Genomic DNA, 26813 nt, shown 5'->3' with positions numbered 1-26813 from the left:
CCATCTGCTGTGTCACTTCACAGTGGTCCTTTATGAGCTGCCACACTTGCAAGGCTAAGCCCTTACGATTAGAGCGGGCAGCAAGGTACAGTGAGGCAGTGAATATGCGGGGGTCACATGCAACTCGTGAGGATTGAGACGTCTGCCTTTGACGCAACTGAGGATAGAGGCGCCCGAGGACCTGCATCGCAGGCACGCCCCCAGGTCGTTCGCAGCACTGGAGCCAGCTCTGCACGAAGTGGTAGATAAGCCCCTCAACACGGAAAGTGTTCTCTTCACGCAACGCATCATCTAGGTGAGCGAGCAGTCTCTGCGAGCTCATCTCTGTCGGTACAGATGGCTCGTCAGGGGACAAGGGGCAAGCACCCCATTCTAGAGCATGTAATGCCAAGTCGTGCATATGCCGCTTATTCGCTTGCTGCAAAAGGATGTTGGCCGTCACATTATCTGGAACGATGGGTGGATTCCGTTCATGCATCATGTGTTCGAGTACAAGACGGCACCATTGCGGCTGCTCTTCATGCTGGAGAGCATACTGTACGAGGACATTGTAGGTGCGCTCACTGAGTACAGGCAGGAAGAATTCCGCGCGGTCAGCTTGGCACGATGGCTGCGGCAAGTTCGGCCGCGTCTTGACGCTGGCAGCCTCTGGGTCTCGACCACATGGAAGCCGGTGAAGAAATTCGGGCAATGCGCGATAAATTGATGCCTGGGCACCGGACGTACTCGGAACATCGTATTCCAAGGTATAAAAATGCGTCAGGTGTTTCACCAACCAAGTGATGTCCTCTTTGTGTGCCGGCACCAATGGCAAATAGTTTTCGCTAAGAAGCGTCCCTAGCATGGCCAGGGCTGTCGCATACTCTGCGTACAGGGCTGGCGTTGCAATGAAGCGCCCCGGCTCGGGAGGCGGGCGCATCCGCAACACCTGTTCGACCGTCTTCATCTGGATCATGACTGTGTGCATGAGCCCGCGCGAGGGCGGCGGTACACCATGGTGCCAATGCTCTCGAATGTGCCAATCGATAATATACATTGCCTCAGATAAGCGATTCATCAGGACCAGCTTGCGAGCCGTTCGGGCGGTATCCTTTGCGGCAGGTTTGCTCAAGCTGACTAGGCTAGCGAATACCGACTGGATCGCTCTTGGCCCTGCATCTTCGTTACAGCACTTTGCAAGAAGGCGGAGTCCAGATGCTAAAATACGGGGCTCTTGATACCCTTGCGGCAGAGCCAGTGTGGCCAGGTTCTCAAAGACTAACCGGGCCTCGCGTGCAGGACTCGCTTCCAGCAGGTCGAGATACGTATCGACCACATCGTGCCAGATTTTTGATTGTGCAGGGAATTTTGCATCTGCAGACATACGCATGAGCTCAGTCTTGATGGCTTGCGTCGCTGCTGGGAGTTGGGTATGAAGTGGTGAAGATGCGCTTTCGGCGCTTTTCAGGCAGGCCCGCACAGCATGAATACTAGCAGTTAACTCCGTATATTCGCCGGTGTGGATAAAAGAAATTGGAACGAATGATGTCCCACATGTCCTGGTTGGCATGCGCCGATATGAGCAGGCCTGCCCTGGCTCCCACACGCGGCGCAACACACCTACGCGATGGCTAGGCGCGAAGGCTCGCCAAGGGGGCCTTCGAAGGACTGGCGGTCGTCCACGCATATGACATGCGCTTATTAGAGAGGCGCAGGGGTATATGGCAGCGTGGAAGTACGACTCGCCGTGCTCTAATCTAGCGCTGTCTTCTCGCAAGGCGCACGATGGTCGGATGCCGATGCCGTCGGTTTGTCAGCACAGTGACATGTTGTATACCCTTGTAGGTACAGAAAATTCTGGCGCGACAACCTGCGCTCTCGCTGGTTTTTTGTTTTTCTAGCTTTCGTCCATTCTATGGTATGTGTCCCCTCCCTTCCGCCCCTTTCAAGGATGACAAACTTTGCCATCGGCTCGAGCTCTTCGGAGCAAAGACTCTGTGCAGCCATCAGTCATAGTTACTCTGACTCCCATTCTCTTCCCTCCGCGTTTTGAACAGACTAACAAGTAGATTCTCAGACCTTGTCTATTTTCGCTGTCATCACCTTTCTCCCTACTATAGAATGTCTTCGCTTGACATAAATCTAGTCTATGAGCATTCTTATTAGGGGCTAGGCTCGACAAACGCACGTGCCATGATGAGTGGTTCCGAGGCGTCTACCGTGAGCACCGTGTTGGCCGCGACGAAGAAAACGCGACCCATGCTGGCCGGCACACTCTCGCTGCCTGCTTTCAAAGCGCCTGAGCCCTGGGTAATTAGCACGATAGAGGGCCCATTAATCGCGCGGTGTTCCGATTTGGCACCGGCGGCCACATTGGTCATCAACATGGAGAACTCAGGAATTGGCGGATCATACAGGAGGGTCGACTTAGTAGCATCTCCCTCCCATAGAGGCGACTCAAGACGCTGCTTCTCAGCACTGCAGCTCTCATATGTCAGCATATCCACCAATACATCGACGTCACGGGCTTTGGGGGTCAGACCAGCTCGGACCACGTTGTCAGAGGCGGCCATGCATTCCAGAATGTTCCCGGAAAGGTAGGCATGAGGCTCGTTGGCCTTGAGGAATATGGCCTCTCCCTTCTGCAGACGCACATAGTTCAAGAAAAAGATGCACAGCACTCCCACGTCCTGGGGATATTGCTCGTTGAGTCGCTGCACTAGCTCGGACAGCTCAGAGGGCACGGCAGCATCTTGACTGGTGCGTAGCCGCTTGTCCAAGGTGGCCACAGCTGGTGCGTATGTGTCTTTCTTGGCATGCATCAGTGCCGAAAAAGCGCCTTTCAATGCAGCACGCACGGTCTCTTGCACCTGGGCATTGTTCAACTGAACTTGAAGTTCCGCAGCTTCTTGTAGGCGCGCGCACATGGACTGGTCGGCTCCCAGTACATGACGGAGCTCAGGAATGGTGCGCACAAACTCGGCAATCTCCTTCAAAGGCCGGAAGCCACAGAATCCCTCAAATGGCTGTAGAGCAATGGCCATTTCAGGCTTGTGATTATCGTCTGATGTTAGTTTAGCGTGACCGTACCCTTGTACATATTAGGCTTCTCCGCGTTTAGCTTTTCTGCCAGCTTCTTGTCGGGGTGGGCCTGTATCGAGAGCGCCTTGTTAATGCTCAACACCTTGAACAAGAACGGGAGCGCACCCCGCGTCTTGTCCACGCCAAAGATATGCTCCACATCATGTCCAACCTTCGTGTGGTCTTGAACCAAAACATCATTAAGAAGGGGTGTGGTATGGTCCTTCAGAATGGCACGTGCAGGCAGCGTAGGGTGTGTGCCCATCCACAGCTCCGCATAGGGCCTGTCCATCTCACGAGCCAGATTCAATTCGGGTGTCCTCTCCGCAAAGTTCGCCACCAAACAGTCATCACGACTACCAGGGATCCCCCAGTCATACGACTGCACACCAGGGACTAGCTGGATGATAGACATGAACCGAATCTCTGTACCGATCCGCTGTTTTAGCCCAATTTCCTATACGGGGTACGGTTCTATTACACCGATCTCCTCCACACAGCGATCCACCTATCCGTAGGGGCCACGAGAGCCACGTGGACCCGAGCGCTGTGAGCCACTGCCATACCCACCATAGGGGGGCTGCGGGCCACTTGCGCCGTAGCCACTCTGGCTATGCCCATAGGTTGACCCATACGCTGTTCCCGCATGTCCATAATTGTATAATCCGTACGAATTCATGGGTGGTTGCGCCTGTGGTCCTTGAGCGTATGCAGCATAAGGCTGTCCAAACGAGTTGTACGCAGGTTGCCCATAGGCTCCGTACCCGCCATAGGGGCCAGCTCCATAGGATGTTGGCGCACCATAGGAGAAACTGTTTCCGCCGTAAGGGCCGCCGCCATAGGGTCCAGCGCCGTAAGGGCCAGTAGAGCTGCCGTAGCCCCCGTAGGGTCCGGCGCCGTAGGGTCCGGCGCCGTAGGGCCCACCGCTGTAGGGTCTGGCACCATAGGGCCCTGCACCGTAAGGGCTACCGCCAAGCGAGTTGCTTGGTCGTGCATCGCGACCATACATGACACCCTGATCTCCCCAGCCATCGCGCCTTCCACGCGGACCGCGACCGCCACCGCCATAACCACCACGTCCTCCGCGCATGACCCAGTCCTGATCAGCAGGTGTCAAGCGGCGAGAGGGTAAGCGTACCCCTCGTAGCAGGGTGCTCCTATGAGGCGTGATTTGCTCGGGAAAGTCATAATGCGCAGATATGCTCTTATCGTTCGGAATATCCTTCATATCCGGCAGCGACGTCAGGGGCGAGTAGTACGTGGACCCAGGCACACACGCCGAATCCGCGGTAAGCGATCCAGCCATCTGGCTTATGCGAGAGGTGTCGATAGGCTCAGCACGCCCTTCACTTCTTTTCGTATACAGGCGACTGACCACTGGGAATAGATCCGCATCCTTACCAACAAATAGCACATTCCGACCGAATGAGTTGCGCCGGACCTCATCGTCTGTGAGCTGGTCGTATCTCTGCTTAAGGGCCGTAAGAAGCCGGGTCTCATCAATGAACGGCAACAGCGCGACTCCTTGCCATGCCATTTTTTTCCCGTTCATATCGATTGAAAATTCCTTTGGGTAAAAGTCAAGAATTTCCGACTCCTCATTCGTCATCAGCCACTGGAATGGCTCCGGCAAGTTGCTCTTACTTGCTGCTGGAAGTACGCCCATCAGTTGCTCGAAAGGGCGAAATGGCTTGCTGTCAGCAAACTTGATCTCCAGGGACGCTACATCAGTAAAATCAGCAGCAAAAGGGGCATAGTGGTAGGGGTAGTACCATTTCCACGATGGGCAGCCTTGATAGTAGTATGCCAAAACCCAGCACAGCCCTTCCACATAGGCCTGCACGACTTCACGGCGGAACTTGGTATCCGAGAGTTCTACACCAAACTTTTGGCGGTAGTAGCGCTCACGGTACCCAGGCTCCCAAAGCTTCACCGTATCTTCGTAGTCGACTGTGCCGTCTGCATTAACCTTGCGTTCCAGCTGCTTGGTTTCGGGCGGCACGTCATCGTCGTCGTCTTCAATGGAATCATCCTCTTCTCGGAGCGACTCGTTGCTTTCTTCCACCTTGGGCTCGATTTGGCTCGCCGAGTCGGCCGTTTCTTCCGTCTTGATGTCAGCCGGTGCATCCACAGCAGGCTTTACTAGTACGGGCTTACCACCCTCTGTGGCCGATGCCAGTGACTTGGCCCGCTCGACTCGAGGCACCGTGTCGTTCGCGGGGACCTCTTCATCGAGCTTGAATACAGTAGATTCTGCCGAGGCATCAGGATCTGCCTTAGTGCGCTTCCGTACGCCATCCTGTTCATCCGATGTGCGCTTTGCGTTCTTCTTTCCCTGCAGCTCTGCTCGCATTTCCTCTGCGGCACTGATGTTGGCCATGCGAATCTGTGCACGGTGTTTTACAACATCCATGCTATCTTCGGCCATCATAACCGGGCCCTTGCCATGGCGGGCACCGGGTACAGGCTTCGTAGTACCCTGGGGCTGAGGCGGAAGTGCCTTAGAGGCTGGCGCAGCTTTCTTTACCTCAACATAAGTCGTATCACCATGCTGCACGTCACGGTAGTTGGACGATGCATGGCGCCGCTTGTTGGCCTCTTGCCGCTCTTCTGTCTCTTTGCGCTTGCGGAATATATCATCTTCAGCTTGCGCAAGGCCATCGAGGATAAACTGTGCATTTTCCAGCTCGACGCGTCCATTGTTCGTAACGTAGCCCGTCATGCGGGGCAACTCCCGCTTCCAGATTCTGAGCAGCGTGTCAATGGCTCCCTCACGGATCTCAAGACTGGGCAAGTGAGGCAAAAAATCGTTACCGACAAAAAATATCAAAAAGACCCAGTCGTCGATCGCACGCTCCAAATCGAACGGGAACGATGTGCTCGGCGTTTGCAGCTCAACGGCCAAGTACTCACGCAGCGTAGGGACATCCAGGAAGATGAAAGGCTTCTTACCCGACGATTTAACCTCTTTCGGCGGTTCTCCTTTGCAGTTCGCAGCAAAATGCCCTTCTTGACCACAGCGGTGACAGCCCTTGTTTTTCGAATCCTGCGCAAACACATCTTCTCGGAGCACCTTGAAGTGAGGTTCATGTGTCGCTAGGGAAAGCATGATCAAATCGGCATCGAGTCCATAGATAACATGCTTCATGTTAGGGTCGTGGTTAGGGTCACTGCGCTTGCGGCGGATATAGTCCATAATCTTGTGCTCACCCTCACCAGGCACGCTCGCATCTGAGAGGACGACACACAGATTTTTCCACCCGGGATCCGTGTTGAGCTTTTGTGCGATCCAATAGCGCAGCGAGGATGCCAGAAGGTCCATAAAGGGGGTGCCTGGCGTGATCGCATTGGAGTCCCACGACTTCTTCACGACTTCGTCCTCCGAGGCCTGCCCTCTCTTCCGGCGCTCTTCCAACTCCTCCTCGCGCTGGTCCTGCAGGATCTTTGCATCCTGAGCCGAGCGGAACCTTCGGGAGCGCTGCTGGTTCATTTTAGCGCGCGGAGCGACACCGTCGATCGCCATCATGAGTAGCTTCCGTGGTCGAATCATGTTCACAACACGCTCAGTGTATTTGAACACCTCGGCCATCATCTCTTCCTCCGTTTCTGGAGGTGACTTGCCCTCCGGATGCGTACATGGATGTACAATACCATTCATATCTAGGTACAAACAGTCAAACTCCTCTCCGTTTGGATTGGGTCGCGAGATGTCCACGGGAATGTCCACGGGCGCACCATCCGGTCCCGGCATTTGCCCGGGTTCCTCCTCCTCGACGCTCTGCACAATCTTCGGATACTTTTTGGAAAGCCATCGGAATAGTGCGGGCACACCCTGGTGTCAGTGACAAGACGCTACGCACCATGGCGAACGACGCGTCCGTGGCTGCCGAGTGGAGATTTGCAGCGACAGAGCAAAATGCGATACCTAACACAGCCTACTAGGCTGTCTCTTACCCCGCAGAGACCCAGCGTATAGAGAGCAGCGACACGCGGACAGCATGCAATGCGGTGGTGAGTCTACCTCGCAGGATCGCACGGCGGTTGTGGCGGCTGGCGCAGGAGATAATACGAACTTGTATGGCTACATTGACCATGACAACGTATGGGGGACGAATATTGAGCCGCCCGAGTCTGCCAAGCTCGCGCTCAAACCATGGGATCAGCGCCACTCCGTCGAAACCTGGGTGGAGAGCGGTGTTGACGACCAGGTGCGCTGTCTACGACTGACACAAGATGATCATTAATATCCCATTTACTTGCCCTGTGCGCATTCAGAGCATCTTGCTATATGCCCGGCCCAGCGACCTAGCCGCGCGTGTACGTACCAGCCATTTACTCAGAAATGCGCAGCATTTGTCAACTGCCCGAACGGTCTGGACTTTGACGAGGTCCAGTTAGCCCTGGATGGACGTCTGGGACCCCCTAACAGCGGACGGGCGCAGGCGGACTTTGCCCTACTGACCGGGGCGACCGAGGTCACTGCGTACCCCGTTAGCGCTTCGCGCTTTGCACACACCCACAGTGTGAGTCTGTTCTTGGTGCGTGTGCACAAACTCACCGCAGAGCGACTCGCTTGCACGCACGTCTTCTCGCATGTACTATATTGGGTTCCTAGGCAAGGCCCTCGACCCACGCAGCGACAACACGCACCAGCACGACGTACCAGCAGCCACGACCGGCACGCGCGAGGTCGATGCAGTGGGAAGTACATATGGTGCTGCTGCTATGCCCAGTGTGCGGTAAAAGACGGAGTATCTAGAACCTAGAGGTCTTCGGCCGCGCTGTTGGCCTTCTCAGCCACGAGCTGCTGGAGCTTCTTCTGGCGGTTAAGGAAGCTAGATGTAAGTACTCCATTCACATACTCCTGGTACTGGCAGCGCTCGTAGGTGTGACTGGGGTCAAAAAGACAAACGTACCGCTCCTCCTCACAAGCCCACGGAGCGTAGAAGGTCTTTCGGCGACATTTGTTAAGGGGAATCAGCAGGCTTTTTCTATTAGTATAAACACGTACGCGCTGCAAGAGTCACGGTATCCAAGAGGCAGACGCGCCGCATTGCTCTCCTCGACCGAGGCGGTGTGATCCGTCATTATAGCGTAGGTCGCGAGCCGCGGCGCCCGTTCGGCGAGGCGGACACCTACTTCTCGGCCGAAGTCCCAATGCTCGCCCCCGGTCGGCAGCAGCTAGTCGGACATTGCCGCCGCCAGTCATGCTCCGCGCAACGCTTGTTCGTGGTGCACGCGCGCGCTCACCGATGATCAGTTTCCCTGATCGCAAGGCACCAAAACGTATGTGATCACCTAATATTGACACCCAGCCTCGCATGAGCCGCAACCGCACCCAGATGCGCCCGCGGATATCCAGAAGGACTTTGCTCGTTTCCGCGAGGTGCTGGAGTCTGGCCCGCACTTTGATGCGTCGAAACTCAAGCCTTTCAGTCTAAGCGACTTTGCGCCTAAGGCCCCGTCGAAGAGCTCCAGCAGCATCTCTAAGGATGCGGTGGATCAAGTCTTCGACTTGCCTGCGCGCTACTGGAATACACCCTCGCTGCGCCTCAGCGAGGCAGAGATGGACGCTGTACAGGTATGTGGTGATTGTCGACTTATGCCAGTCGGGTGGCGCGTCGATGTTGGATTAGTGGCGAGTCCTGCCCAAGTCACATTGGTAGCTGCTATATGAAGGTCAACATTCCTGCGTGCATATTCGTACGCTTCTGATAGTTACAGCACGCCTTCGTTGTGCTGGGAATGCTACACGGCGTCCAGCACAGATGCCTGCTGTTGCCCGGCGATCTGAGCAGGCACGGACGATCTGCCTCCACACGGAAGCGTCGAACGATTGTTGTCCACGACGATGCTGTGCGAGTGGCCAGCGACGCCACCAGCATACTCATCCTCTGCTACTTCGGGTCCACCCCATATGGGCGTGACTCGATCGCGCACACTGCTATTCCTTTCTATTCGAGATTCACTTACCCCTGGCACGCAGAGCAATGCTCTAAGCACGCCCCTACTTCATGATGCCCCAACATCTGAAGATGTGTACTTTGACGATGTGCGTGACGAGGTCGCCCTCGATGTATCCCTCCCACCAGCATGGGTCGACGCCACGGAACAGGTGGATGCGATTCTCAGTGCTATGATACCCAAACTTGCTCAACTTGATCGACTCCATGCGCAGCACTTACTACCTAGCTTTGACGATAAAAGCGACCAAAAACGTGTGATTGAGGACCTCACAGACGATATCACGCAGGATTTTCGGCGGGCTTCTGAGCAGGTGGCCAAGCTGGCGAAGCAGACGACCGAAGCACTTCGGTCGAAGCGCTTGTCTAAGCCTGAGGTCACCGCTGCGCGGAATGCTCAGACCGCATTGGCGACCCGTGTACAGCACATGTCGTCGGTGTTTCGACAAAAGCAATCGACGTATTTGCGCAAGCTCCAGGGCATGGAGATTCAAGAGCCGCAGAAAAGGGAGGCGTGGCTTCTAGACGATGAAGACAGTGTCCGGGATGATGTCGCACTGGTACGTTTTGCTACTTACTCTAGTCAAAGCAGTGGCAGCAAAGCGAGCAGACACTCATTGATACAAATGATGGCCTGCAAGAAATCCAGGAGCGCGACAGGGAAGTGCAGCAGATTGCCACTTCCATTGCGGAATTGGCACAGCTGTTTCAGGATCTGAACGTTTTGGTGATTGAGCAGGGCTCGATGCTCGATCGCGTCGACTACAACATTGACAGTATGGCTAGAGATATGCAACAGTCATCCGCGGAGCTGGGGAGAGCGATGCGCTACCAGGTCGGTGCAGGTCGGCGCGCGCTGATTTTACTGCTCCTGCTGTGCATTGCTTTGTTGGTTGCCATCCTGATCATCCGTCCCTTTTTCCGCTAATCACCACTGGACGGCCAGGCCATTCGTTTGCGCTTCGACGCCGTGATACTGCGTGCGGAAGTCCGACTCGCTGAATGAGTGTTCCATTGCCGCGGCGCTCTTGTCCAGGGTCTCGAGCCATGTGCGAAGAGCCGAGGGAGACAGCGCCTCCTTTACTGTTCCCAGAACATTGTCGGACAGCGCCGAACCATCCCAGTACGCATGTTCCACCAGCTGCACCCACCGACGGTCTGTGCCCTGCCACCCTTGCACAGGTGCGCCCTCTTGCATAGCTTGCGCTTGTTCAGCCTCTTGTGCCGCCTTCCATTCAGGATCCGGCCGCATTTGCCCCCCGCCATTGACACAACCACCAGGGCACGCCATAACCTCGATATACTCATAGGGGGGTTCATCCATACCACGACGACTTAGGCCACGGCCCATGCGTGTGCTTTTCATACCCGTCTCGCGTTGTAGTTTGCGGACGAGGTTCTGTAGGTTGCGGAAACCGTAGCAGACGGCACCTTTAAACAGCACTTCACCTGTCTCCGCGCGCAAGAGGTACTCGGTATAATCCGATGAGCGGATTGTCCGCTGCTCGATAGCTGGCGTCGAGCTGGGATGATCGTTCATCCACGTCCGGTACACATCCATCAGGATGGCAAATAGATATCCACCACTGCTGGAGCCGGGCTCGGGGTGCGGACGAGGAACGGCAAGCTCTTGCTCGGTTGGCGTATAGGTCTCAAAGTCGTGTTCCACCAGCAAGTCATGCAACTCGCCTGTGGTCAGCACACAGTCCACCTCTTTCACACCGTCCGATGACGTAAAGTCACTGCGCGATGCCTCCAGTTTTTTGTCATAGCAGGGCATGACAGAAACATGGTAAATGCTCGCCAAGGGAGCAGGGAGACTGCCTGTAACGGACGCTCCTGCATGCTCAGGCCCATAAACGCGCTTGGCTAGCAGTCCTGATATCTGCTGTGGCGACTTTGTTGCTGCCACGAACGGCAGAAGGTCACTGTGGGCCTTCTCGGCGTAGCAGACCCAGCCTGGGCATGCACTAGCTAGCATAGGGAGCGTGGGTTTCCCCTGCACTCCTTCCATCTTAGCCCTCTTGCGTTCACGGAACTCCCGCACATGCGCTCGGAGAGCGATGTGTCGTGCAAGCGAGGTGTCGAGCACAAGATCAAAGCCCATGCGCCGCAAAATTAGGCAAATTTGAGGCCAAAGTACCGCATACGGCCTCCCTAGTCGCGTCTGCAGCGATGCAACACTCTGTGCACTAATGGTTGCAATAAAAACGCGGTCTCCCTTGCGCTGTAGCTCCTGTCGCACTTCCTCCGCACTCTGCATGCCAATAAGCACAGTCTCTGCGCTTGTGACACATCCGCTACATGCGAGGCAGTCATTCAGAGAGATTTGTGCCGTCTCCAGCGTCGTGCGTGCGCGCGACGACCCTGTCGACGTTTCCACATATACACCATCCTCCACAGAGATGCTCGTCTGTGCATCGTTTACCGGCATTGCCGGTGCATCAACGGGCTTAATACACACTTGCGAAGGACCGAGGTAGTCATTGAGATCCGTCAATGTCTGGCATGAGCCGCACAGTACCCACCAGAGCGCCACTGAACGCCATCGTGGCGTCGAGTCAATCTCGTACGCCTCCACATCAAAAAATTCAAGCTCATCGCCACCATGCGCCAGCTCAAGTTTCATGAGCAAAAGTTGCTGAAAAAGTGCGTCGACTCGCTAACCCTAGGCACGACTTTCTTCAGTGGAAAAATGAGAACAATTTACGGGAAATCAAGATTATGCGGCGGTACCATATCCAGGATCGCGACGACTATCACAAATACAACGTACTTGTCGGCAAGGCACGGCAGCTAGCACTGCGCCTGTCAACGTTGCCGGCGGCCGATCCATTTCGTGCGCAACAGGAGTCCATGATGCTGAACAAACTGTATGATATGGGATTGCTCGACACGGGATCCAAAATGAGTGATATCATGGAGAAGCTCAACGTGAGTGCGTTTTGTCGGCGGCGCCTGCCGGTGGTCATGGTGCGCCTGCACATGAGCGAGAGCGTATCGCAAGCGGTCAAATACGTGGAGCAGGGCCATGTACGTGTGGGTCCCGACACGATCACAGACCCCGCGTTCCTCGTGACTCGTAACTTGGAGGACTTTGTCACCTGGGTTGATACCTCCAAGATTCGGCGTGCGATTGCTAACTACAATGACGAGCTGGATGACTTCGATTTGCTATAGTGTAATAAATCATTTAGATGCGTCCTCCGCATGCTGCCTCGATGTCGGCCACCTCCTTGGGCGCCTCGCTGGACAGGACCGTGTAGTCCGAGTAACCCACGGCGACGTCATCTTCGACCCGCATGCCCAGACCACGGAATGCCGCTGGATAAGCCTCATTGTCAGGGATATACAGGCCAGGCTCCACGGTAAACACCATGCCCTCTTGCAGGCGTGTTGCACGCTCTACCGTACTGACATCGTGCAGGTCAATCCCAAGCCAGTGGCCAATATAATGGGGATACAAAATACGCTCCAGCGTGCCAAAGCCGAGATGAAAGCCGAGATCCCGCAGCTCGACCGCGAGCATTTCCACGCTGCGCCGATGCACACCCGACAGGGTATAGCCCTGATGCTCTGTGGCCAACGCCGTGCATCCCTTCAGCACACGCAAGAGTGCTTCGTAGAGATCGCGCTGAGCAGGCGTGAAACGCCCATCCGCGGAAGTCGGCATCGTGCGTGTGATATCGGAGGCATAGCCACGGAACTCACATCCTGCATCCACTGACATGACATCGTGGTCACCCAGGACGCCGTCGTTACGCACATAATGGATCATCAATGCGTTGCGACCCGAGGCAAACACCGGCACATACGCGGGACGTTCAGCGCCGTGCTTGGCGCATTCGTACTCAAACACTGCCTGTGCTTCGGATTCCAGCAAGCCCGGCCGGCAGACGCGCATTACCTGTGTCATTGCCTGTCCACTTATCGATCCGGCCTGCCGCATGACGGCCAGCTCATTGGGGCTCTTGCGCACGCGCAGCCGGTCCATTTCCCGCTGCAGGGAATGTGTGTTGCGGCGATCACTCAGGAGCCGCACAACATTTTCAAAATCAGTTTTACGCACAAACAGGTCAAAGCCTGTGGGCGAGGGCGGCGCCAAAAAGTCGTGGATGCTGAAACGGGGCGAACGCATACTCTGCCGTGGGATGGTTACTTGCGCGGGCAAGTCCACATACAAGTGCTCACAGCGCGCGAGTGCCGATTTGATGTAGTTGAGCATGACGGAGGGATCGTTCATCACTGCTTCATCGGCACGAAAAATCTTTTCGGCGCCGTCGAGGCCACAGGTGGGACCGTCCCACACTTCTTTGGTCGCTTGGCGCGGTTCCACTGTCGGTAAGTGTGACGCACGTACCAAACATGGTCATTTTGTAGCCGCGAGGACTGTGGTCCTTCTCTAGAATCAGGGCAGCATCAGGCTCTTGCATTCCGGTGAGGTACTGGGTCAGCAGACAGAACGTACCCAAAAGTTGGATTCCTGCCGGAACTTGTAGAAGATGTTGCGCGACATGTACTTCGTCCTCCCACCCATAAGCACCACGGCACTTTTCTCAGGCAGCCTGTCCATTAGCATTTTGCGCCGCTGCTCATATTCTGTTGCGGGTATACCCGGCGTCAAGTGCTCCATCGCGACTTGTCCGCCTACCGAGGGGTCTGTGCCCTTGCGAAAATCGACCGGAAAGAGATGCGGATGAGTATGCGGCAGCGGCTGTCCGCATGGCGGCAGGGATGCTGGCCGTGCTGCTGTTGTAAGCGCACGCGAGTACGCTCGCGCTATCGGCGGTACCCAGCGCATCGGCCACTCGTAGCAGCAAGCGTCGCTCGCTGCAGGTAGCTTCTTGTGATTCACGTGACCAAACACGCTCGGCGCGTCCACCGATCGACAGACGGTCTCGACGATCGTGCGCGACTTGGTCATGGGCTTGGCGCTAGAGGAGCGCCGAACAGGCTCACCTAGCAAGCCTGACACGGCACTAAACCGATCTGTGGCAGGGTCTGTCGGTGCTCGTGTGCCCATGTCTGGCATTCGCACACCTAGCGCGTCTAGCGTGGGTCGCCTCGCCGAGCTCGGCGTATCGAGCGAGCCGATCCAAGCATACCTGCGAATCCGACCCGACACGCAGGGGATACAGACGGACCCTTACCTAAAGGCCGTGTCAGAGACGGAAGCCGTCCTACAGCCGCCCACAGACGTGGCTACCCGGCGGTACGCTCGTTCGCGTCACGCTGCGCAGGCCCCTACTAAGTACACTTTCTCCCGCGTGTTTGCGCCCGTCCCTACCGAATCGCCAAGGGAAGCACAACAATCTTTTTTTCAGCATACTACTCTTTCCTTGGTGAAGGACTTACTCGAAGGTAAGAACAGCCTCGTGTTCACCTATGGCGTTACCAACTCGGGTAAAACATATACTGTGCAAGGCAATGACGAACCGGGCGAGGCAGGTATTCTGCCTCGCACAATGGATGTAATATTTAACAGTATCCAGGGGCGTGAGTGCACCAAGGCCGTGCGTCCAATGGGTCTGACTGGCGTGCAGCCTGGGGTCTCAGATCCCAGTAAGAGCCTTCTAGCAAGCCGTCCTCGGGCCAAGCCGCGGCCGGGCGTAGGACGTGGGGCGGATGTGGGAGTAGGAAAAGCTGGCATCTTTCAGTCGCCTGCCACCGATCCGACTACGCTCGCTGTACACCCTGATTACCGCTACAGTGTGTGGGTGAGCTATGTGGAAGTGTACAACGAAAAGCTTTATGACCTGCTGGAAGCGCCCATGCCATCGCTGCTGGCACGAACCGATGCAGTGCGTGACGAGACGGACGAGAAGTCGGCTGGACCTGCGCGTCGTCCCCTGCTGTTAAAGAGTGAGGTCGAGAGTGGCGGTAAGTACGTGGGCGGACTTAAGGAGATCAAGATATCCAACATTTACGAGGCACGCGAAATTTTGCGCTGCGGCCAAGAAAACCGCTCCGTATTCAGCACCATGGCCAACCGCTCTAGCTCTCGCTCCCACAGTGTTTTTACCATCAAGATTCTGCGCGAGCTCACAACTGTGCAATTAGGTGAGCGGGACGTATCTGGCCTGAGTCGCAAGTACTTTGTGTCACGACTGAGCATTGTGGACCTCGCGGGAAGCGAGCGCATTGCTAACACGGATGTGCCCGCCGGCCCGCGATTGAAGGAAGCAGGCAACATCAACAAGAGTCTAATGTGCTTGGGCCAGTGCCTGGAGACCATGCGCAAAAACCAGCTGCGGGCTGGAATCGTGGCGCCTGGTGACGCCAAGGTGGCTCTTTCGTCGTCGCGCTCCGATGACACACGCAAGCGGCGGCAGAGTATTGTACCTTTTCGCCATTCAAAGCTCACAGAGCTATTCCAGTCGTTCTTTATGGGTGATGGCAAGGTGGTAATGATTGTAAATGTGAATCCGTATGGCACCGGGTACGAGGAGAGTGCCAATGTCATGCGGTTTAGTGCCATGGCCAGAGACGTCGGTATCCAAGTATCGGCTGTTTCTGGGCCGGGCCCTGGCAGTGCGGATACATCAAGCCTATCGCTGGCATCACAAGCTGAATCAGACCATGAGGACGATGACGTCGACGAGGACACTGATGAGTTTGTTAACATGCTTGTCGAGGAAAATGAGCGGCTGCGCCAGCGCTGCGAGAGGGCAGAGAGCCTCTGTCAGACTCTAGAAAAGACTGTCAGAGACGAGATGGCCCAACATATGGAGGAAGCGCTCAACCACATGCGGCAGTACTACGAGCGCCAACTGCAGGCGGAAATTGATGCCAGTGATGCGTTCCTGGACCGCAAGATCGACCTTCTGGCGCGCATGACGCGCGCTGCGCCCCAGGAACCGTCCTTCACGTCTACATCTGAGACCGATGACGAGTCTGTGCCCAGCTATACCTCCGTGCTTCAGTCGAACGTCTCGCGTATGAACCAAACGCCACGTGCGTCAGAGCCCACGAAGCCGACAGATCTCGCTGGTCTTGCAGACGAATCTCAGGAAGGACTCATCCTCCCGCATACCCCTAGTCCTCAGAAACGTGTGCGTCGATTAGGTACACGGGCTATTCAGAGCGACGATATGGAGCGCCTCGTGCACCACATCGATGCAGAGCCTACGCTCCCTCATAGCCTGCGCCGTACGCTTCGGTAGTGGAGGTCACTTTTTTTCGCCCCTCATGTCGGATGAGGCACTGACCAACAAGGAGCGCCGTCTAGCGCGCAAAGCTGAAAAGCAGAAGCAGAGAGCAGGACAGGCAGGTGAAACAAATGCCCCGAAAGAGGAGACCCGCTTGACGAAGCGGCCTGTGGATGATGCAGAGATACTGGGTGACCCAGTGGATGAGCCACACGACTTGAGCGAGGAGCCTCTGTCCCACAAGGAGAAGCGTAAGCGCCGCAAAATGGAGAAGCAGGTTAATTTACAAGAGGATGAGAAAGAATCACGACCCCAGCGCCTGCAGCGGAGTGCCTTTTGTGTCTGGATTGGCAACCTGCCCTTCTCCACGACGGTCGACGAGCTGTCGGAGTGGCTCGCTGAGAATGAGGTGGAAGGCGTAAGCCGTGTTCACATGACTCCGGGAGCACGTCGCGCCGAGAACAACAAAGGATTCGCATACGTGGATCTTCCCTCAGAGGCTGAGGTCGATAAGTGTGTGGCGCTCTCGGAGACGATGCTTCATGGCCGACGCTTGCTTATAAAAAATGGCAACGACTTTCGCGGGCGTCCTGGACTGGATCCCTCAGCAGCAGAGCTTGGTGGAAGTCCTGCTGGCGGTCGCACAGGTCTTACCAAGACGGCGCAGCGGATTTTGCGGGCGCAAAAGAACCCGCCTGCACCCACACTTTTTATGGGGAACCTGAGCTTTGAGACATCTGAGGATGATATCCGCGAGCTGCTCGAGAGTTCGGTGCGGCGCCGTCACATGGAGGGCGTAGAAACCGACGATGCCTCCATGGCGCCGCCTCAGGCGGGCATCCGCAAAATCCGTATGGGCACGTTTGAGGACACTGGCAAGTGCAAAGGGTACGTTGGTGTGCTGACATGCAGCTTTGCCTTTATTGACTTTGATTCAGCGGCACAGGCGACCAAGGCACTGATTGAACCTCGCAATGCACGCCTGCTGGGCCGGACACTGCAACTTGAGTTTGCCGGTGTAGATGCAGTGCGTCGCGGCGCATCCAAGGACCTTTTGCCTGACTATGTGCCTGGACGTCGCCGTCGCCGTGCAGCGCAGGGTACACAGGCGCCGTCTGAGGTGCCCTCGACCTCTATGCAAGATACCCAGGACGAACCAGACCAAGCGGCGATGGACGCGCCCAGTGCACCACGGCGGAAGGCGTCGGCGCCTCGACGTCTTCGCCCGGGTGCGGCAAATGCATCTGCGCCGCGGCAAAGCTATGGGATTGTGCCCTCAGAAGGCAAGCGAACCACGTTTGAGTAGAGGGGCTTTCTGCTGTTGGTTATAGATCGATCGCATGGTCGTTTGGCCACTAGGCGAAAGGTGCGACTTGATTGGCCCTGTGTGCTCGGCGTCAAATGGCAGTTTGGAAGAAGCCACTCACAAGCCGCCGATCTACACAGGTTTGCCGGCCGGCGATGTGGAGGCGAGTAATCAGCGTTGCCTGCATCACACGGTCCTGGGCGCGGCGGAATCAGGTTTTCTTGCAGATCTTCGCCATCGACGTCCCTGCTCTTGCCACTAGTGGTAAGACCCATTTAGGCATATGCCTCTTTTTGCTAAGCTCGCGGGTCCCCTCGCGAGGCTTACGCGTACACCCCTCCTTGATATATCGCCTGTTCCGACGTCCGGTCAAGTCTCGCCCGTGGAGCGCTCGGCCACTGGCAGTCTTGGCGTGTGGGCGCCGAAAGAAGCACCAGGCGATCTCGGTCAGGGGTGTGCGGTCCCTAATTTATCGTCAGAGGTATGTATGTACAACTTACACAGACACTCTCCGATGCGCTTACCACCCCATTAAAAACTTTGAGCCGTCGCAAGCGCAGTGCGAGCCTGAGCCGCCTTGAGTCGGAGCGCAATGCGCGCCTGCGCGGCGTGCGTCGCAACTCGATTACAGCAATCCCATCCGCGGAAATACGAAATGACGAGCCGCATGTCCCTCCTACTTTTGGGGCAGGCGTACACGACAAGAGCGAGGCAGAGGAGGCCCTTGTCCAACGGGTGCTTGTGACAACGGACCTGATGGCCTTGGTCAACGAATATATGGCACTTCCCATGTCGTCTAAGAGTGTGACTGGTGCGAACGAGCTTCTCGCTGCCGCGCTTTCCTCGAGATCGATGCAGCCAAGTGAGGAGGCGATCTATGCTTTGTATGAACACATGCAGCTCTCGAACATGATACCTAACGAGGAAACGTATGCACTTGTGATCGAAGCATTGTGCCGTAAGGACATGGAAATTTTCTCGCGCGTGGGTATGTCAAAGGAGTCGTCGCAGCTATCGCTCGCCATGACTGTGGCCTACAAAGCCCACGTGAACAAGCAGTTTTTCGCGACCACGGCCCCGTACAACCGCCTGCTGCAATGCTGTGCACAACGCGGATGCAGCGAAACGGCGATAGCCGTGTTGTCACTTCTTGAGAGCAACCTGCGCACCACCAAGGATGCCGAGTCGTACCGCCTCCTGCTACAAGTATTTATGAATCCACGGCTCAGTTCCATTGATGGAGAGACGCCCGAGGATAAGCAGGCGCGGGCTTTGCGCGCGTGCGTTCAGGTCTTTTCGACATTTGAGCGCGTCGCCAGTGCCATGGCCCTCATTGAGCCGTCTACAACATCGTTTACGCCAGCGCAATGCTCGTCTGTATGGGCAACCATGATCGATGCTTACTTTGCGTTAGGCGATGCGTTCGGTGCCGTGGCCCTGCTGGACCGTATTCTCTCGCCTAAGGCCGGCGAACTCGCGACGCCACCGCTTGACGAGCAAATTGTCAGTCGGATGATTCTGGGCTTTGTTTACACGGGCGACTGCCGCTCCGCTGTGCAGTGGCTGAAACAAATTAGCGCATCCTCATTGCCAGCACCCAGTGCACCCGCCCTCGAAGGCATGGTCCTTGCTGCAATGCAGCAGCCCTCGACCGATGCCGCAATCCTGCTGCGCGATATTGCCTTGGTGCTTGCGGGTCGTAGCGTCGCGCCCGCCGACGTGGGCCTCGCTGCGTCGCGGTGCGTTACGAGCCTCGCCACCGTGCTGGAGATGCGGAAGGTTGAGCGCAGTTTAAGCGCGAGCGACTTGGCCGCATCATATCGCGCTCTGGTCGCCCTTGCCGAAAAGGTGTTTGCACAGTTCTCTCCCGAGCATCCTCTGCGCACGCGCCAGCAGGCCGGACCGGTATCGGCTGTGCTGCGTCTCGCGGCGCACCAGTCCGTGATAGGCGACGGGGCCATGTCGAGTCGCCTCTTTGCACTGGCATCAATGGCGCTTCGGCACGCAGATGTCAGCTCTGCTGCGAGTGTAAGTTTGATGTGTGATGCATGCCACTTGCCAATGGCGATTGCCGATGCGGCGGTTGCTCACCCCCAGGGACCGCCGATGCCCCGCTTTGTTGCGCTGGCGACCATGGTACTGCCTGCACTTGATGGCATGTCTGGATCTCTTGTTGACTCGACTACCACGGCGCTTATCCGTGAGTACGAGGCCTTGCATCGCGATGCACAGTGCGATCTTGGCAAGCTCGCGCTCTCAGACCAGGACTGGCAGCGCGTCGTGCAGGTACTGCTGCAGGCCGAGCTGGCAGCTGGCACGGCATACCCTGGCCCAGAGGGTTACTCGAGCTTGGGGAAGCTGTTGGCGGACCTGGCGCGCCTGTCTCGGCGCATGCCGCTCGATATCGAGACGATTCGCACTAAGCTCGTTGACAAATATGGCGAGGTTGGCGCCGAGATGGTTACGGGCTGGTACGACAGCACGCCTTCTTTGACGTCAACGCACCATGCTGAAGATGTGCCAGCGCCGCCCGCCGAACCGGCGGTATCAGACCGCGCGTGGAATGACCTGTGCATTGACGGAAAATGCAGTACCATACTCCCGCCAGTCAAGTCACTGGACGGCGCGCTCTCAAATTTGATTCATGGTCTTGCACGACCGCACGGCCAACTGGAGGCAGACGACCTGTACGACCGACTCCAAGCAAGTGTGGAGAAAGGGCAATACCCGACGCCTGGCGCGCTGGCTGTGTTGATCAACGCGTTTGGGCGCAATGCGCAGGTCGATCGCATCGACGAGCTGTATGCGATGGCCATGCATGTGCTAGCGTCGACGCATCACGGTCACGACTGGCGCCTGCAGCACTGGTCGCAGCTTGAGGATGGCATGATCACGGCGCTTTCGCATGCCATGCTGGCCGAGCGCGCGAACCGCCACCGGCTGCGCCTGATCACCGCGAAGCAGGTGCCAAGTGCAAGTGCATATGCGGCACTCATCGCTACGATCCAGGAACATACGGACGATGCTGTTGTGGCGGAAGAGCTGTTCAACGAGTCGAAGCGCCTAGGCGTACGCCCCACGACCTACCTGTACAACACTGTCATCTCCAAACTGTCGCGTGCGCGCAAGGTCGACCAGGCGCTGCAGCTCTTTGAGGACATGCGCTCGACGAACCTAAGACCGAGTAGCGTGACGTACGGCGCTGCGATCAATGCATGTGTACGCACCGGCGACGAAGCGCGTGCCACGGCGTTGTTTGCCGAAATGGAGCAGCAGCCGACTTTCCAACCACGTGTACCGCCGTACAACACGATGATCCAGTACTATGTGCACTCGGTTATGAACCGCGAAAAGGCGCTTTATTACCATGAAAAAATGCAGCAGGCTGGTGTGCGGCCAAGCGCCCACACGTACAAGCTGCTTCTTGACGCGTGGGGCACAATTGAACCCGTCGAGCCCGACCGTCAGCAGGCCGTCTTCGCGCGCCTGTCCGCTGACCGCCTAGTTAGCGTGCAAGGCACCCACTGGGCCTCGCTTATCCATACCCAGGGTGTGGTGCTGCGCAACCTGGACCAGGCGCTCAGCACATTCGAGTCGATCGCCGAGCGCGCGCCGTCTACGCCGCGCCAGAGCGTGTCGACCGTGCCCGATGCCGTCGTATACGAGGCACTGTTTGCTGTGTTTGTCGTGCATGGCCGTACGGATCTCATGCCTGCATACCTCGCCCGCATGGGCACACAGCGCATCCTGCCAACTGCGTATATTGCGAATTTGCTCATCAAGGGGTATGCCCAGGACGGGCCGATGGGTCTTGTCGAGGCACGCCGCGTATTTGATGCCATGATCGACCCGCCGGCCGGCGTTGCAGCGGCTGGCAACCACCTTCCGCGCCACCACGGTGCGGGTGCCCTTGGTCTGCGCCGCGAGCGTAAACCGACGTACACCAACCGCGAGCAGGCGGTTGATCGCGCCAATGTTTTGGGCGCCCTCGTCAACCGCGAGCCCAGCACGTACGAGGCCATGATTCGCGCGGAACTACTGTTTGGTCACACGGACCGCGCCAGCGTTATCCTCGAGCGCATGAAGGCCCGTGCCTTCCCAGCTGCCCTCGTGCATCGCGCACAAACATTGTTTGATCGCGCGTAGACGACAGATTCCTACACCACCTCTCATAGGTCCTGTATATTATAGCGAGCCACGGCCATGTCCATATGCCTGCGCCAGATACAGCGCACGCCGCCCTGCACCATGGCCGGCACCGCCCGCCTGCTCACGCTCCAGCGCCGCAAGCGCATCATGCAACGTGACTCGCGCACGCGCCACACGCTCCTGCTCCCGCTGCGCAGCTTGGCGTGTTGCAACGTCGCTCCACGCACCTGCATGTGCGGCCTGTGACACAGAGGACCGCAGACTCGCGCTAGGCGCAAACTTTGGTTTGGGCAGCGTCGACGATTTTTGCGACGGCGACTCGCTGGGCGCAGCATCCGAGTCGCGCGCGCGCGGCGTTGAGCGCATACCCGGAGATTGCAGCCAGGAGTACTTGGATGTGACACTGTTAGCACCCAGGTGGCGCATCGCCGTGCTATCCGCGAGGCGCTTGCGCACGTCCTCGGAGAGATTGCGCGACGACATGCTCGGTCGTTTCTTGTTCTTAGAGGAGCCATCGTCGCCACCCGCTTCTTGCGCTGCGGCCTCCATTTCCTCGCGTTCTAGGCGCATCCGCCGCCAGTTGCCCTCTTCAATGCGCTCAGCCTTTTCAATGGCGGCCAGTTGCTTCGTGGGATTTGATAGTACCTCTTCATGGAACACGGGATTACGCGTGCCATCGGGGTTGGCCCCCGGATGCAAAGGCGGGCGCCGCTGGTGAGTCGACCACGCACGGTGCCGGGATGCGCGCACCATCGACTCTAACAGGTTGCGGAAGCGCATGCGCGTCGCAATCGACAAATAGTCCAGTGTCGCCGCATCCACTTTGAGGCCATATTGCTTGGCAATCCGATGGACCATACTCGACAAGGGGTATACATTAAGGTACAGACCATGAGCCATGCCCGCCGTGCTGATCGCAGACGCAGCCTGGGCATCGTCCCAAAGCGACCCACTCCGCTGGATAAAGGCCTCTTCCGCCCGCAAATCCACACCACTGTAGCCCATCACATCCACGAGCTGGTCGTAGCTGGTTGGAGCGCCACTAGACCCACTTGAACTAATAAGATTCGGGGCTGTACCAGTGCCAGAGCTGAGGACAGGGCTCGATACCACCGATCCGTTCCCGGCCTGGGCATTACGGACAGCTTGCAGACGCTGTAAGGAGAGAGGCAGGGACGACACATTGCCAGCCTGCGTAGGCGTCCTCAGGAGCGGATTATCAGGACGAAAAAGAAGTGAATTGGCATTAGGCGACTCGGTGCGCTGGGCGGCCAAGTTGGCAAGACGGTCAAGGTTGGACATGGTAGAGGCCAGTGGCGACTCGGCGACGCGCGATGCGTCCCGGTCGCTCCCTGAGGGCAGAGGCGACGTGCGTTCCGACTCAGTGCCAGGCGCCTTTAGTTCTTCACTTGAACTCTCCATCTTGATCCGTTTAGCATGTGCGCTCTCATCGCGCGCACCTGCAAGGCTCTGCCTCTTCTCCATCGTGGCGCAAGTTCGCCAGGTATGAGGACGGCCGACCGACACCGTAGTGTCACGTGCATCATCGATTCCCGACGCGCTACCGCTCTATTTACGACGAGAAAAGACGCTTTTCGTAGTGGGCCAGACCATGGACGCCACCCTCAAGCTGGGCGCTGGCCGTGCGCAGCTCAAAGCGTACAGTTCCTTTAGCGACGCCATCACGCAGTGCGTCGACACTTTCCACACCCATGTCCTGCAATGAGTGCTGCAGACCCGTGTACAGGTACGGCAGGAACTTCTTCACGCTGCCCTTGTCCTGCACAGAGCCCGAAACGCCCTGCGCCACCTTGACCGCATCGCTCTCAGAGAAGTAACGCTGTGTAGCAGCATTCTCGGCCGACACATCAGTGCTCTTCTCGTCTGCCTTGGCGGCACCCTTACCAGTAGCTCCGTCAAAGCGCTTGCGCTTCTTGCTCTGGTGCTCCATGGCCTCAATCGAGCCCATACCGCGGTAGCCCTTCAGTCGCTGACCCTCGCGGTAGAAGTATTCACCCGGGCTCTCCGAGGTGCCCGCGAGCAAACCACCCATCATTACGGCGCTAGCGCCCAGGCACAGCGCCTTCGCAATGTGGCCCACATTCTGGATACCACCGTCGGCAATTACCGGTACGCCAAAGCGACGCGCGTACTCGGCGACTTGGCGCACAGCGGTGCCCTGAGGGCGACCCACAGCCATGACCTCCTGCGTAATACAAATCGAACCACTGCCCATACCCACACGAAGCGCATCAGCACCAGCCTCGATCAGGGTCGCCGCCTGCTCGCGAGTCACCACATTGCCGGCCACCACTTGCAATGTAGGGTACTTGGATTTGATCCAACGAATCATATCCTCCTGGAAGACCGAATTGCCTTGCGACGAGTCGAGAATGACCACGTCAAGGCCCGCCTCGACCAGTAGATCCAGGCGCTCACGGTCGTGGGGGCGTGTGCCAATGGCAGCCGCACAGTACAGCTGCTTGCTTTCAGGAAGCTTCGACGCCAGGGGGTAGTCCTGGTTTTTCAGCAAGTCTGAGCGAGCAAGCAACGCCACCAGGTTGCCCTGGGGGTCGACGATGGGCAATTTTCCTTTTTTGCTGTCGCGCAAGATGCGGTTCGCCTCTTCGAGCGACACACCCACTGGTGCGGTGATAAGATCGGTCGTCATCACATCTGAAAGACGCGTGGAAGCGTCACGGAACTGCACGTCGCGCGCCGTGACAATACCTACAAGCTTCGATTGAAGCGAGCCGGACTCTGGTCGTGTTAGTCTGCTTCAAATAAAAACCAGGGCTTTGTCAGTGGACATAGGTAAAGGATCCGCAGCAACATGCCCATCTCAGGCACGCCCTCAGCAGAACGAAGGTTACAGCAGTATGAAATTTTCATCGTCCAGCCCCGGGTTACAATACGTACCTGTGATGGGAATACCAGCAAAACCAAGACGGTCCTTGATCTCAAGCACATCACCCACCGTCTCATTCGGACTGAGCACAATTGGCTCTGTAATAAAGCCATTCTCAAACATCTTCACCTTGCGAACCATGGCAGCCTGCTCCTGTGCCGACATATTGTTGTGGATCACACCCATGCCGCCCATTAGAGCGAGAGAGATAGCCATATTCACCTCAGTAACCGTATCCATAGGGCTCGACAGAAATGGCGTGTGCAGCACAATGTTTTTGGTGACACGAGTGCGCAAATCCACCTTCGAAGCAGGAAAATTGATATAGCCAGGTAGCACCAAAAAGTCGTTGTAGGTCAAACCACCGTGAGCACGAGAGTCGATAAGCTCCGAGACGCTGAGACCATCAGCAGAAGCATATTGCTTAAGTTGCTCCTTCGCAGCCGAGGGGGGCAACACTTCAGCACCATTGACCTTGGCCATGACGTCTTGGAGGGGATAACCCATTTGCCACGCCGTGCTCGAACACAAAAAAAAGGACGTGTCACGTGGTACCACGTGCGCCACTCCGACGCCCCTGGCGCCACGGCCGGTCGGTCGAAGACAGCTTGTGCGGTACAACTGACGCTACCATGAGCGCCGCTCCTTCTGACACAGGTGCTGGTTCTGTTCCAATCTCGAGTGCGAGTACCTCTCACTCGCACAATGCTCGTATTGCGACGCACTCGCACATTAAGGGTCTGGGCCTGGATGAGCACGGCATGGCCTTTCCAACAGCGCGCGGCTTCGTAGGCCAAAGGTCAGCACGCGAAGCATGTGGCCTCGTCTTGGATTTGATTCGACAGCGCAAATTTGCTGGTCGCGCTCTGCTTCTGGCAGGTGGTCCGGGTACCGGAAAAACAGCTCTCGCCCTGGGCATGGCACATGAGCTTGGTCATAAAGTGCCGTTCTGTCCGATGGTGGGCTCCGAGGTCTACAGCTCTGAGGTCAAGAAGACCGAGGTCCTCATGGAAAACTTCCGACGTGCGATTGGTTTGCGTGTACGCGAGACCAAGGAAGTGTACGAGGGCGAGCTCACTGAGCTCACACCTACCGAGATGGAGAACCCGTTGTCTGGCTATGGCAAGACCATCGTGCATGTGGTGATCGCCCTTAAGACTGTCAAAGGTACAAAGCAGCTGCGCCTCGACCCTAGCATTTATGAGAGCATCTTAAAAGAACGTATCACTGTTGGTGACGTGATCTATATCGAGGCCAACACGGGCGCGGTGAAACGCGTAGGCCGCTCGGATGCGTATGCCACCGAGTTCGACCTTGAGGCAGATGAATATGTGGCGCTGCCCAAAGGCGATGTGCAAAAGCGTAAGGAAGTGGTCCAGGATGTGACCCTGCATGACCTTGATATGGCCAATGCCAGGCCGCAGGGCGGCCAGGATATCATGAGCGTGGTGGGCCAGCTCATCAAAGGACGTCGTACCGAAGTGACAGACAAGCTGCGTGGTGAAATTAACAAGGTTGTGGACAAGTACATTCAACAGGGCATTGCCGAGCTCGTGCCCGGTGTGTTATTCATTGACGAAGTTCATATGCTCGACATGGAGTGCTTTACCTACCTGAACCGCGCACTGGAGTCGACCATTAGTCCTCATGTGATTTTGGCGACCAACCGAGGACAGTCCACGGTCCGTGGTACCGAGTTTGAGGGCGGCCTAAGCGTCGGAATCGTCGCGCCTCACGGTATTCCCCTTGACTTGCTGGATCGCTGCATGATTGTGCGCACAATGCCGTATGCGGAGGACGAGATCCGCGAGGTCATTCGCATTCGTACGTCAACAGAAGGCATCGCTGTCCATGACGACGCACTCTCGAAACTGACCGATCTCGGCAAGACCACCTCGCTCCGTTTCGCATTGCAGCTGCTGGCACCTGCGGCCGTTTTGGCCAACGTCACTGGTCGCTCTGAGATCACGGTGGATGATATTGAGCAGACAAACAGCCTCTTCTTGGATGCTCGCTCATCTGCCCGTCACCTTGCTCAAACACCAGCTGCCGAAAATGCACCGATGGATGTCGCATAATGTCTACATAGTTCCGCCCGGTACAGTAGGAAAGTTGGGCACATTAGCTCGCCGGGGCTGAAACAATCGAGTGCGTCGCCCGAAAAATTCACGATGCAAGGCAAAGTGGGTGTGTAGTAAAACTTCGTTGGTGGTAGGCGTAGCACAGGGCGGCAAAGAATTCGTCGGGGAGCTGTCGGAAAGAAATTTTTCGCGCACTCC

General features: G+C 57.0%; 13 protein-coding genes across 13 annotated transcripts; 6 read left to right on the top strand and 7 right to left on the bottom strand.

Moving 5' to 3' along the window:
* Positions 1-2141: 2141 nt before the first annotated feature.
* Positions 2142-3475, bottom strand: MSY001_2038 (uncharacterized protein; the record flags this gene model as incomplete). Its single annotated transcript, XM_018883869.1, has 2 exons — positions 2142-3043; positions 3070-3475. 2 exons carry the CDS (start codon positions 3473-3475, stop codon positions 2142-2144), a joined length of 1308 nt encoding a protein of 435 aa, XP_018740586.1.
* Positions 3476-3735: 260 nt separating this feature from the next.
* MSY001_2037 (uncharacterized protein) lies at positions 3736-6811 on the bottom strand (the record flags this gene model as incomplete). The annotated part of the gene is made up of 2 exons (XM_018883868.1): positions 3736-3986; positions 4030-6811. The coding sequence occupies 2 exons, from the start codon at positions 6809-6811 to the stop codon at positions 3736-3738; spliced, it is 3033 nt and encodes a 1010-aa protein (XP_018740585.1).
* A 1011-nt stretch (positions 6812-7822) lies between these two features.
* Positions 7823-8148, bottom strand: MSY001_2036 (uncharacterized protein; the record flags this gene model as incomplete). The annotated part of the gene is made up of 2 exons (XM_018883867.1): positions 7823-8051; positions 8072-8148. 2 exons carry the CDS (start codon positions 8146-8148, stop codon positions 7823-7825), a joined length of 306 nt encoding a protein of 101 aa, XP_018740584.1.
* Positions 8149-8977: 829 nt separating this feature from the next.
* On the top strand, positions 8978-9951 carry MSY001_2035 (uncharacterized protein; the record flags this gene model as incomplete). Its single annotated transcript, XM_018883866.1, has 2 exons — positions 8978-9583; positions 9616-9951. The coding sequence occupies 2 exons, from the start codon at positions 8978-8980 to the stop codon at positions 9949-9951; spliced, it is 942 nt and encodes a 313-aa protein (XP_018740583.1).
* Positions 9952-11572, bottom strand: MSY001_2034 (uncharacterized protein; the record flags this gene model as incomplete). The annotated part of the gene is made up of 2 exons (XM_018883865.1): positions 9952-11526; positions 11552-11572. 2 exons carry the CDS (start codon positions 11570-11572, stop codon positions 9952-9954), a joined length of 1596 nt encoding a protein of 531 aa, XP_018740582.1.
* Positions 11573-11631: 59 nt separating this feature from the next.
* On the top strand, positions 11632-12203 carry MSY001_2033 (uncharacterized protein; the record flags this gene model as incomplete). Its single annotated transcript, XM_018883863.1, has 2 exons — positions 11632-11672; positions 11696-12203. The coding sequence occupies 2 exons, from the start codon at positions 11632-11634 to the stop codon at positions 12201-12203; spliced, it is 549 nt and encodes a 182-aa protein (XP_018740581.1).
* Positions 12204-12216: 13 nt separating this feature from the next.
* MSY001_2032 (uncharacterized protein) lies at positions 12217-13947 on the bottom strand (the record flags this gene model as incomplete). The annotated part of the gene is made up of 3 exons (XM_018883862.1): positions 12217-13334; positions 13384-13423; positions 13492-13947. 3 exons carry the CDS (start codon positions 13945-13947, stop codon positions 12217-12219), a joined length of 1614 nt encoding a protein of 537 aa, XP_018740580.1.
* MSY001_2031 (uncharacterized protein) lies at positions 13946-16186 on the top strand (the record flags this gene model as incomplete). The annotated part of the gene is made up of 1 exon (XM_018883861.1): positions 13946-16186. One exon carries the CDS (start codon positions 13946-13948, stop codon positions 16184-16186), a length of 2241 nt encoding a protein of 746 aa, XP_018740579.1.
* A 25-nt stretch (positions 16187-16211) lies between these two features.
* Positions 16212-17477, top strand: MSY001_2030 (uncharacterized protein; the record flags this gene model as incomplete). Its single annotated transcript, XM_018883860.1, has 2 exons — positions 16212-17059; positions 17084-17477. The coding sequence occupies 2 exons, from the start codon at positions 16212-16214 to the stop codon at positions 17475-17477; spliced, it is 1242 nt and encodes a 413-aa protein (XP_018740578.1).
* Positions 17478-17760: 283 nt separating this feature from the next.
* On the top strand, positions 17761-21623 carry MSY001_2029 (uncharacterized protein; the record flags this gene model as incomplete). The annotated part of the gene is made up of 2 exons (XM_018883859.1): positions 17761-17930; positions 18023-21623. 2 exons carry the CDS (start codon positions 17761-17763, stop codon positions 21621-21623), a joined length of 3771 nt encoding a protein of 1256 aa, XP_018740577.1.
* Positions 21624-21662: 39 nt separating this feature from the next.
* On the bottom strand, positions 21663-23111 carry MSY001_2028 (uncharacterized protein; the record flags this gene model as incomplete). The annotated part of the gene is made up of 1 exon (XM_018883858.1): positions 21663-23111. The coding sequence occupies one exon, from the start codon at positions 23109-23111 to the stop codon at positions 21663-21665; it is 1449 nt and encodes a 482-aa protein (XP_018740576.1).
* Positions 23112-23199: 88 nt separating this feature from the next.
* On the bottom strand, positions 23200-25041 carry MSY001_2027 (uncharacterized protein; the record flags this gene model as incomplete). Its single annotated transcript, XM_018883857.1, has 2 exons — positions 23200-24386; positions 24546-25041. 2 exons carry the CDS (start codon positions 25039-25041, stop codon positions 23200-23202), a joined length of 1683 nt encoding a protein of 560 aa, XP_018740575.1.
* Positions 25042-25166: 125 nt separating this feature from the next.
* MSY001_2026 (uncharacterized protein) lies at positions 25167-26612 on the top strand (the record flags this gene model as incomplete). The annotated part of the gene is made up of 1 exon (XM_018883856.1): positions 25167-26612. One exon carries the CDS (start codon positions 25167-25169, stop codon positions 26610-26612), a length of 1446 nt encoding a protein of 481 aa, XP_018740574.1.
* Between the last annotated feature and the right edge of the window lie 201 nt (positions 26613-26813).

This window comes from Malassezia sympodialis, genomic scaffold, assembly GCF_000349305.1.
Source record: "Malassezia sympodialis ATCC 42132 genomic scaffold, msy_sf_9, whole genome shotgun sequence".
Taxonomy (NCBI): domain Eukaryota; kingdom Fungi; phylum Basidiomycota; class Malasseziomycetes; order Malasseziales; family Malasseziaceae; genus Malassezia; species Malassezia sympodialis.
The sequence above is the reverse complement of the archived record's forward strand: the minus strand, read 5'-3'. Positions and strand labels throughout refer to the sequence as shown.